Source organism: Cynoglossus semilaevis, chromosome 13 (genome assembly GCF_000523025.1).
Source record: "Cynoglossus semilaevis isolate Cse_v1.0 chromosome 13, Cse_v1.0, whole genome shotgun sequence".
In the NCBI taxonomy this organism is placed as follows: domain Eukaryota; kingdom Metazoa; phylum Chordata; class Actinopteri; order Pleuronectiformes; family Cynoglossidae; genus Cynoglossus; species Cynoglossus semilaevis.
The window spans coordinates 3,701,769-3,713,001 of record NC_024319.1 but is presented as its reverse complement, the minus strand read 5'-3'; the positions used below and the strand labels follow the sequence as shown (position 1 = coordinate 3,713,001).

General features: G+C 45.3%; 1 protein-coding gene across 1 annotated transcript; it reads right to left on the bottom strand.

The window, feature by feature from the left end:
* thbs3a (thrombospondin 3a) lies at positions 1-11,073 on the bottom strand. The gene is made up of 25 exons (XM_008322993.3): positions 10,657-11,073; positions 8,955-9,161; positions 8,615-8,868; positions 8,414-8,516; positions 8,243-8,269; positions 8,075-8,157; positions 7,932-7,983; positions 7,695-7,843; positions 7,439-7,576; positions 7,182-7,256; positions 6,952-7,104; positions 6,771-6,881; positions 6,588-6,695; positions 6,320-6,479; positions 6,018-6,136; positions 5,879-5,931; positions 5,587-5,768; positions 5,188-5,366; positions 5,042-5,090; positions 4,763-4,959; positions 4,505-4,677; positions 3,948-4,087; positions 2,175-3,651; positions 954-1,054; positions 1-236 (listed from the first exon to the last, which is right to left on the bottom strand). The coding sequence occupies exons 1-23, from the start codon at positions 10,736-10,738 to the stop codon at positions 3,590-3,592; spliced, it is 2,856 nt and encodes a 951-aa protein (XP_008321215.1). The 5' UTR covers positions 10,739-11,073; the 3' UTR covers positions 1-236; positions 954-1,054; positions 2,175-3,589.
* Positions 11,074-11,233: the final 160 nt, after the last annotated feature.

Sequence of the window (11,233 nt, the reverse complement as noted above, 5' to 3'; positions counted from 1 at the left end):
CGAGTGGTAGGCCAGGTCACCACGACACGCCCGGGCCATCCTCCTGGTGCAAGTGGCGTAGGATCGCAGAGCGCTGCAGTACCCAGCATTCATTGCTGCCCTGCTTATAGGGGCTCCACCTCCACCTCCCATCCCACCTACGGCCCCGCCTCCTCCAACACCAACGCCACCACCCAGATCCAGCGTTGCTGCAACAAAGTCCGAGTTGCACCTCAGGATACGACAGGAAGCTGCAGCTGCAGAGAAAGGAAGAAGATTATTTTCTACATTATTTTGTAGAACAACAAAAGTCATTGGATCAAAGGAAGGATGTGATGTTAAAATGTCTGCTGTTATACATATAGGACCTTTACTAGTAATAAATGTAGTATTATCTCAAAGACTGCAGATATCACAGTGTTGCTTCCAAAAGTTTGTAAACTTAGCATATGATCCAGGACAGTATTTAACTTAGCTTTATTTGAAAAAGATATAGGAATATTTTCAGGCTGCATGTTAGCATTAGCTCCAAGGTAGTAGTTACCTTAGCATTGTGTTAAAACAATATTAGTAAATATAGTATTATCTCCAGGATCGTTAGTTGGCTTCAATTTCCAAAACGTTGCAAACTTAGCATTAGCTCTACAATAGTAGTTAACTCAGGGATGGCAGCTATTCCAAGAAATACATGAAACGGAAAATTAAACAGCAGACGTTAATCGTTTAGTGCAACGTTATTCTGATGTACACAGCTGTTTTTGGGTTCCTGCTACTTTAGCATCTATAATCACCGACAGTAATACATTCAATAACAGCCAACCCTTATTATCCATTATAATTTCACGTAAATGTTCATGTATGAGTTTTATCTAATGGTATGACCCAGAACGTCGAGGTGACGTCCTGCAGGGATCTGATGTTCTGATGCCCACAGGTCTGTGTGTGTGTGTGTGTGTGTGTGTGTTTTCGTGTACCTTCAGTGAAGCTTAATGGCAGCAGCAGCAGTGTCAACAGAATGCAGCGTTTCCATGGTAGTATGTGTCCCTTAACACCCCCCACAGGTTTCATCCTCAGACTGGAGACACAAACACACACACACACACACAAACAAACAAACAAACTAGGCTCAGAAATGAGGAACAACTTGGGGAAAAAAACCCTCAGGATATTAGAGTTAACTTATTAAAACATGGACTGGACCAGTTCAAGTGTTGTCATCCCATTCAATCAGGAATTCACCAATTAATTTACAGAGACAATTATATATATATTTGTGCAGCGATATAGTTTATCATTATTATAAAGCCACTCTTAAATGAAAAGTTTCATTTTAAATCTCTTCCAGATGCCATGGTTTGTAGAACCACACTCATATTAACTACTGAGAAGTTGAAGTTTCCCACAGAGTACTGTGAGTCTCAAGTACGACTGAAAAAAATATTTTTGCCCCGAGTCAAAAGTTAAATTTGTAAAATGTCCATACCAATACAAAAGGACAGAGAGTCAGCTGAAGGACAAAGTTGGACAAACATTTTAAAGAACTTGTTGAACAGTTGTAGTACCGTACCGTGGTACTATTACAACAAACAAACAGCTAACGAAAATCTCTACTACAGCACGTTTACTATCTGCACCTCATCAGGGTTAAAAATACAGCTGGTGTCCGACAAGAGTGACTGTGTGTGTGTGTGTGTGTGTGGGGGTGGTTAAATTTAAACCATAGTATTACCCCCACTCCTACACACACACACACATAATCAGCTCATACAAAGACACAGTAGTCAGAACTATTTAATCATTCACATCAGAATAAATCAATAACATTTGTATCCACCCAGAGATGAAGATTTTTTTAACAACCTTCCCCTCATGTCCAACAGAAGACACAGAGGGTTCAGACCCCAACACCCCCCGACCCTTCACCTTAGCTCCTCACCTGAATGAGGTGTGCCAAGAAGAGCACCTGAACTGACTGCTGTGGCGCCCCCTAATGGAGCGACGGGCTAAATGCGATCCTGTTCTTTTCTAAAATTTCTAAAATAAAGTCTTTATGTCATTCTGTCAACAGTACCAGTGACTCAGACGAATGTGTTTGTGCTCTGATCGAGGCTACGCTAACCTAACACTTTAATGAATGTTGCCGTTAGCTACCAGCTTAAACAGAGATGAGAAAATACAGACAGAGGGTTTCTTACCTTGGAGGTTCACGATCAGAATCCATCCATGATCACACTACAGGTTCCAGGGTTCTCCAAAGACTTTTCAGGGCCTTCTCCAGGTCACTCAGATTTTCAGGTTTCTTCAGGACCTGGTCCAGGAGGTCATTGAGAAATCTCCATGTCTCAGTAAAGAACTGGTCCAGGACTGTCCCGGTCTCTGCTGTGCCTTCTTACTGGTTCTGGTCTTCGCCTCATGGTGTCTTCACAGCTGACTGAGAGCGTCAGACGTTTCTAAATAAATCACCAACAGCTGCTGCTGCGTGACCCACACACACACATTCATGGCCAGAAACATACACGCACACACACATACACATGGCTTTTTCGTATTTTGTTAGCACGCCATCGATGTACAGCATTCCCACCTCCGTACTGTAGATTTATATGTCCAGTCCTAATCCTTTTCCTAACTCTAATTTGATCCTAATTCCAAACTAAATTGTAAACCTTAAAAATACTCTCTTACTCACTGAAAACCTGCGAAATGTTCCCACTGAGTCAAACATGACCTCACACTGGACCTGGAAGCAAAAACAAAATTTCAATATCAATAAAAACATGATTTTTTAAAGAAACATTCACCAACAGGATAAAACTACAACAGCATCAAATCCATGACGTTTTCTCCGAATTTTTACTGATTCTGTTAAAGAAGAGTGAGTTACATCAGTGTTTAGCTCATCAGTTAGCATTACATTCTGTGAATAGAATAACTGCTCTGTACTTAAGCCTGGACTGCATTAACCACACCCACTCCCTCTGACCCCACCATGGAACCTCCACCTGTGTCCGCCACCACCAAACAGAAGATCAGAAAAATAACCCTGGGCCTGGAGCCACGTTGAAGTCATTTTTTTTATTTGGGTGAACAAACATGAAGTATGTTGTTAGCTCATGATTGATAAGGAGGGCGATGTGTCTTCATCATGTGATCAGATCCTGAGGTTTGATCAAAGGCCGGATGGTGATGACTGCTCAGATCAGGAAGACCAAAATAACTTCCAAAAATGAAAAGAAAAAAACTGTTTCTTCACGTCTCATTTAATCGGGGATTCTGTAGGGAAGGGCGCCTGCTCGGGGTCCAGGTTCGGGTCCAGTTTCTGGTTTTAACTCTGTCACTGGTCCAGAGTTTGGCTGTGGCTTAAAGAAGTTTCAAGGCTCTGGTTCAGTTTTGTCCTCGAGTTTCTGGTCTAGGGTCTGATCCGTTTTGGTCCTGGATTTTTTTCTGGATCATAATTCATTGTAAATGATGTCACGTTTCATGGTGATGACATCACTGTGACTCAGTGTCTGCGAGTGTAAACCGTCCAGAGATTTCTGCTGCTTCTCCTTTTGTGGCGATGGATGAGCGCAGTTGTTGTTGCTAACGTGGTTAGCATAGCGTGGCGACATCAGACCTGAATGTGCATCAGGATCTGTTTACGATGAGTCGCAAAATCTGCAGGAACTGTGTCTGAAACCAAGAACAAACAGCAGTGGTTAGCGTCTAGCATCAGATTTTTAGCTGCTACATTAACTTTGTCAGTTAGCTTTTAATTATTAGCTGTTACATGTTAGTTATTTTTAGTTTTTACCTGCTAGTTCCTGTGTGTTAGTGACATTAACCGTGTAGCTTTAGCCTGTTAGCTGCTGATCAGAACCCATTTCCATCAATGTTCCCATTTTCTTCACTCCACACGAACCCATTTCCATCAATGTTCCCATTTCCTTCATTCCACACTGAAGGTGATTGGTTTAAAATGTTCCTACCATTGCACCTGTAGCGCAGGTTGGACCAGATGATGTTTTCCTGTGAGAAACAGAAGACTCCAAGTCGTCCACCCCTCATGGTCGTGTCAATGACAACGCCAGAGTCAGCCACCATGTCCGACCCCTCGAACAGCTTCACCCTAGAACATGGAGATTTTTACGGTGTAGAACCATCCGAGGATGGTGGTCTGCCTGACCTGAGCTCACCTCCAGATCAGAAGGTCAGACTGTGATGTCACTGATCCACGGTGAGGCTTGAGGATTTTATAATAATATTGTATATTGTTATTTATACATTGTATATAATTAAATACAGTATGTATTGTGTTTATTGTAGACATGCTTGAGGATTTTATAATAATATTGTATTGTATCTTTTTATATAACTTTACAGTATATATGGTATTTTTACAGTGTATTTTGCTACTTTTTACTGTGTTTTTTTTTACAGTGGGCTTGTTGATTACCTGTCGTATTTGTCAGGTAGATTCAAGAGATAAAAAAACACTGTATTAAACCTGGTCTTCAGTCATGTGACCAGTTTAAGCCGCTCCTACCTGATGTATCCAACCTGCGGCCTGTGGCTCAGCTGCCAGCGGTACGAGGTCTTGTCCTTCCAGCCCATGTTCCGTGGATCTTTCCAGAGCAGCGTGACCTCCCCAGGTGTGTTTCCTGTATGCCAGAGAGCATTCCTCAGGTACTCACCAGGACCGGTTTGAGACTTCACTGCCTGAAGACACGACAGAAGACGGTGAGACCAGAGCATGATTTAGAGCCGTTCAATTATGAAAGGGAGGGTGTGGGCGGGTACAGACCTTGAGCTGCAGGGCAGGTTGGGCCACCGCTCTAAAGGGAGTGGACTGCCAGTACGCCTGCTCCGTCTGCTTCCACATCACCACATAAAAACTGGACGAGTCCTGGTAGCCAAAGATGAAGCCCACGTAGTCGTCGTCTGTCACTGTGTTGATGTGAAATGTTCCTTCGAAGTCAACGCCATTGAACGACGTGTAACCTGCAGGTGACGGTGAGGGCGGGGTCAAACACTGATCACAGGTGATGATGTCACTGTGTCTGACTAAAACAATAACACATACCAACAGCGAGACCCGGGTCACTGTTCATGGTCTGGACAATCTCCATACCCTGTAGAGGACAAGAACAATTCAAATGTCGACCGCTGACTCCACCCACAGAAGTTTAGTGTCAGCCAACGACCAGCAGGTGGACTGTGTCTTCTTACCCGATTCAGAACCACCCAGTTGGGATCGATCTGTGCATCACCCTCCGGGTCCAGCACCACAGTCTGATAGGCTCTGAAGTCCGTCAGGGTGACCTCAGCACTTTCTGGACATACGTCAAACGTATCCAACACGGCGTCGTTGTCAAAGTCGTCTTCACAGACGTCTCCCACGCCGTTCACTGAGAAGGTGAGAGAACCGGGTCAGAACTGTCAAAGTCACCGCAGCAAAGACAATTTTTTTGGCATTTGATGAACACACTTGATAAAAAAAGATCACTACTCCACTCTGGCTAAGCTGGGCTAAAAACAATCTTGGTGCTAATACTATGATTATTCTTTTTGATTTGACCAGGGGCAGAACAGACAAGTTAAACAGACGACACATTGATGTGTTGTTACTGTCAGAGTCTTTCTGGTTGGGATTAACGACCAGTCGACAGTTATCGTGGTCATCCAGGACACCATCGTTGTCATCGTCATGATCGCAGTCATCTCCAAGGCCATCATTGTCAGAATCCAGCTGTGAGCTGTTGGGGAGGTCGGGACAGTTGTCCCTGCTGTCCTGGAGACCATCTCCGTCCCTGCAGGAAGACAAAGACTCTCTGACTTTCTCCGTGGCTTGTGGATGTCTGTGAGCTAAAAAAAAATCACTGTTTTTCTCTATGGACCTAGAACCTAAACTGTGACCTACATGTCCTGGTTGGTATCACACGCGTCTCCCACCAGGTCGTTGTCCACATCTGTCTGTGAGACAAAGACGGAGAGTTATGAGGACAGAGGGACACAGATGAAGACATTTGTCCTGAGGCTGTGATGTCACACATCCTGACCTGCGTAGGGTCACTGAGCTCTGGACAGCTGTCACAGGCGTCTCCAACGCCGTCCCTATCTCTGTCCGTCTGCATCGGGTTTGGAACCTTTGCACAGTTATCAATGACATTTGGGATACCTAAACGCCAACGCACAAAGAGCACAGATACACCCAGGTAAGACGGCAGGTGAGTAACATATGTGGAAAACATCCCACAAGATCCTATTCCCACATTTTGAAAAAAAAAATCCAGGCATCATTTTATAGGGTTTCCGTTGTCACACTACTGATGTCATTGAATTTCAGGTTATTTGTCCTCACCGTCTCCGTCAATGTCCAGGTCACAGGCATCCCCTTGACCGTTCACGTCAGTGTCTCTCTGGTCGTTGTTGGGAACGTTGGGACAGTTGTCACAAGCGTCTCCAAAAGAGTCGCTGTCCGAGTTTTGCTGGTCTTTGTTTGGAACCAGGCGGCAGTTGTCCTGAGGGACAGTGGGGAGGGCGAGGAGAGGAAAGGAGGAGAAAGAGAAAGAGGATGATGAAGTCACACTGGGGTCACATGACATGACATTTGACTGGTGTTCTCTCACCTCCACATTCTTGACTCCATCTCCATCAGCATCCTCGTCACACTGGTCTCCGATGCCGTCTCCGTCTGCATCCTCCTGCCCTGAGTTTGGTGTGAACACACAGTTGTCCTGTTGGACGAGGACAGGTGAGAGACAGCACCAGCTGCTGTTGTTGCTGTGGCGACAAACAAACACTTAGCTCACCTGTTTACAGTGTTTGTTGTTGTCCATGCAGGGCAGAGCACGATCTGGATAACCATCAATATCTGTGTCCATTCCGCAAGTGTTTCCATTTCCTGCCCAACCTACATTACACTGCACACACACACACACCATTTACCATTGGCTAATAGGCTGAGATATCTTAGGTGTACGGAGTCCTCACCCTGCAGGACACATCTCCATTTCGCTCCATGGCGCAGTGGGCGTTAGCGTCACAGGGGTTAAAGGTCAGAGTGTTGCAGGACTTCCTGGGATAGCAGCCCATTGTCTGGTTTCCCAGGAACCCAGGTTTACAGCCTCCACACTTATATGAGCCCTGAAAGAACAACGTCAATGCAGAGTCTATCCAGCAGGGGGAGACAGGGGACTGTGTGCAGCACAGTGACGACTCACCACAGAGTTGATGCAGACGGAGTTTGGTACACAGACCTCGGGAATGTCCACACACTCATCGATGTCCAAGCATTCCTGGGAATACACACACACATACAGACACTGTGCTAAACACACACCTTGTTTACATTGTTTCATAAACAATATACTACACAAAATACTGTAGATTAACGTCTATCTGAATATATATACAGTATATATATTTATATAGAGAGAGTGAAAGAGAGAGAGAGAGAGAGAGAGAGAGTATCTCTGACCTGCTTGTGTGTCTTGGCATAGTCCAGTCCACTACCAACCAGTGGCGCCCCCCACAGACCAGGAGGACAGGGTTTACAGCTGAAGCCACCGATGCTGTTGACGCAGGCCTCGGAAGAGAAACACGGCCACGCCTCACACTGAGTGGGAGGAGTCACGTTACTAACACAGCCACATCACTGCTGCGTGTGTTGCTGTGAGTCACGTTACTAACACAGCCACATCACCGCTGCGTGTGTTGTTGTTGTTGTTGTTTACCTCATTAACGTCGTCACAGTGGGTTCCATTGCCGGTGGTCCCCGGAGGACAGGGTCCACAGATGTAACCAGGGAACTGCATACTGTCCATGCAGGACACGCCTTTGAAACACGGGTTTGGGAGGCAGCGGGAGCGAGGCTCATGGAATCCTGCGGGGACATAGATGGGCTTCAATCAGGTCCTCAGATGTCTAGCCAAACCTCTGTCATCCGTCAGTACTAAGAACCGATGCCTCACCGCAGATTTGACACTCCAGGATGGTGTTTCTGATCAAAGACATTTCCTTCACCTGAGGACAAGATCACAAGAAGGTCTTCACACATCTCCAGCCTGGTCTGTCCTGTCTGTCCCATCTGCTCTGATCTGTCCTGAGGTCTCACCTGCTCTCTGATGTCCTGTCTGAGTTCTCCCAGGATCTGGTTGAAGATGATCAGTTGTCCAATCAGAGCCTTGGTGTGGTCACCTGAGGATGACATCATCACACCAATCAGCTGTAATTATTGATACCTGATCATGTTTATGGTGTTTGACATCAGTGGACAACTCACCCAAGATGGAGTTTACGTCACCGTTCACTGAAAGACAACACACAAGTGAGTTTTCTCAGGGACAGGTGTTGAGACAAATGAGAGAGATGAGACAGGTGGGACAGAGTCAGTCAAACAGAGAGGTGTGAGACAGAGGGGACACAGATGAGACACCTGAGTGTCTGAGCAGACCTGTGTTGTAGTTTGATGAGTCTCCTTGAAAAGGACAATCTATCAAAGCTCCAGCCTTAGCAACACTGCCCCCTAGAGCCACTTTGAGAGATTCCACTGCACCCTTACAGACGGAAAGTGAACACCAGGGTCACGGTCATTATTGCATTCATCATCATCATCACTAACATTAATGATTTCATCCTGTTTTTCACCACTGACCTGCAGGCGGGTGTAGGCCTTCTGTCCGTGTCGAACCTCCACCAGGTCAGCATCTCGGGGCAAAGGCACAAGCGGCGGCAGGTCTTCGCTGGAATCAACCAATCGGCAGTCAACATACAGCTCCATGTGGGCATGTTGCCGCTGCAGACCGCCCAGCCTCAGGATGATGGAGTGGGTTCGTCCGTCGGCCACGTTGGCGTTCTGCAGGTTGACGGTGTGGAGCTTTCCGTCAGCTTTGACATAACGAACCAGGACTGAGGGGAAAGGTGAAGAGGTCACCGAGCGTTATCAACAGCAGCAGCAGCAGCAGCAACAAAGCCACTGTTTGGACCTCACCTACTTTTATTGATCTTGCCCATCACGGCCAGTTCCAGGTACTTTCTGTTGTCCTGTTTGCTGTAAAAGCCCAACAAAACTCCCCCCAGTTTCGCCGGCAGCCGCAGCATGGACATCACATACAGGTCACTGAGCACATCGAGACCGGCCGACAGCTTCTCCAACGCTGCTACGCTCTGCCTGGAGTCCTGGAGACTCAGCACATCAATCACTGAGGAGGAGAAGCAATGGACAGGGTTATAATGATGTCAATACACGTTGTCTGGATTTGTTGTTTCTGTTTGGGGAAAGTGCGAAACATAGTTACCTTAGCATTAGCTCTAGGAAAGTGGATAGTTTTTAAATAAACAGCAAGACCTGCACCTTACTCATCATAGCATTAGACATAATTAGCTTAGCAGTACCTTTTAGAAGGGTTGGAATCTTACAACTAGCCCTAGAGTGAAAGTAGTTACAGTAAAAGTAGTTCCGCTCGCATAACTTTGGAAAGATTGAGAAATGGTGGACGACTTATTCACAAAAGCATATAGTTGAATCAGCATTGCTTTCCAGATGATTCACTTAATAAGAGAAGGAAAGTGTGCATTACCTACACCAGAAGAGTAGAACATTAAAATATCTGAATCAATTCATCACAGGAGAGCACAGCCATTATTTCCCTCGAGAGTCATTAACCACTATAGTGAGAATCTCAGTCCTTCATTGGTCCCACAGCGAGGAATAATCTCCAGTTATTAACTGAGCATTAACAACACAGTGATTCATAACTGAAAACCAAACATTGAGCACAGTATTTCCTGTTTTGAAGAACTTTGAGGTCATCTGCGATACTTCAGGGAGATTCTTCTGTACAACATCTGAAAGGTTGCAAAACCTCCAGACTCCAGAAAAATAAACATTATATATATATATATATAAAATATATAACATTTTAAAACTTTAAGGGGTCAATCCTACAAATTCAAATCTTACTGTGTAACTTCTTCTGTCAGACACATTTAATATCTGTGTCATACAACGTTTAATAGATGCGTCCTGTGTAAAGAACCCTAAGTCCATTTGAACAGTTCTTTATACTTGTTAGAAATTTAACAACAGGCCAATTGAGCTTTGGTTTCTTTACTACTGACTGAATGACTGGTGGAAAACTGCAGATATTTCCTCTCTGAGGTCTGAATACCTGACTGAAGAGTTGTCATGGTGACAGACACTGAATATCTGGAGTTTCCTACCAGTCAGTCAGAAGTGAACAGACTTCCAGAAGTGCTTAACCTCACGAACAAAGCTCGGCTCCTGTTCCTTCTTCTTCTCCTCCTAACAAGGACAGAGAGGAGGTGGAAAATGGAGAACCTTCTCAGAAGGTTCCAGGTTTTTTAATGGTCCCGATGAACCTGATGGTGGTCCCTCTCACGAACGCATGTCTGACTTCACTGTGACACCAATATTCCTTACACGTCATGGATATAAACATTACTGTTCAAGAAGTCACTTCTACATTCTACTTCAACGAAAAAAAATTAATAAATGAAATATTAAGCACAAACAAACTTCAATTAAACTGTTCGAAAATATCTGAAACCCGATTGGTTGATTCTAATTCAGCCGTTAGTCCATACGTTCATCACTTTAATAGATTAATTGACTCCAAAAGTACTTCGTTACACCGAAACCTGGTACTTTTTTGTTGTTGTTGTTTGTTTCTGTACCTTGAACCTCTGCTTCGCCTGGAACTCCAGCTGAGTACCGAACCCAGAGCAGCGACACCAGTACCGGGACCGTCCAGTCCATCACGACCGAGTAGGTGGGGAGGACCTGGAGAAGCAGAAGGAAAAAAAACGCAGCGGGACTACAAACGAAGACCGGAACCGGACCAGGACCACAGAGAGAGCAGCTCCAGCAGAACCGGCTCCAGACTGACACAGAACACGGTCTGTCTTTTTCGGGCGGAGACAGAGGCGGGAAGAGGCGGAATGATACGCAGTGTGTAACAGTAGGGTGCACGCGCCGCTCTCAGACCGCCGGCGCGTGCTCTTCGGTGTAGGGCCGACTACACGTTACCTGCGGGCTGAGTGTGTGACGTCACCACGCATCACTTATTTACATGTAAAGTTTTTTTTTTTTTTTAGGAGCTCGTTACCACAGTAAAAACAGTATCTGGAAAGATATTTGGTTCAATCAAAGGAGCAGCGTGCACGATCTGGAGACAGTACCAGGTACTATTTGCATGTTTAATTAAGGAAACTGGGATGAGGAACTTTCTCCCTTTGTGATTTCATGTGTTTT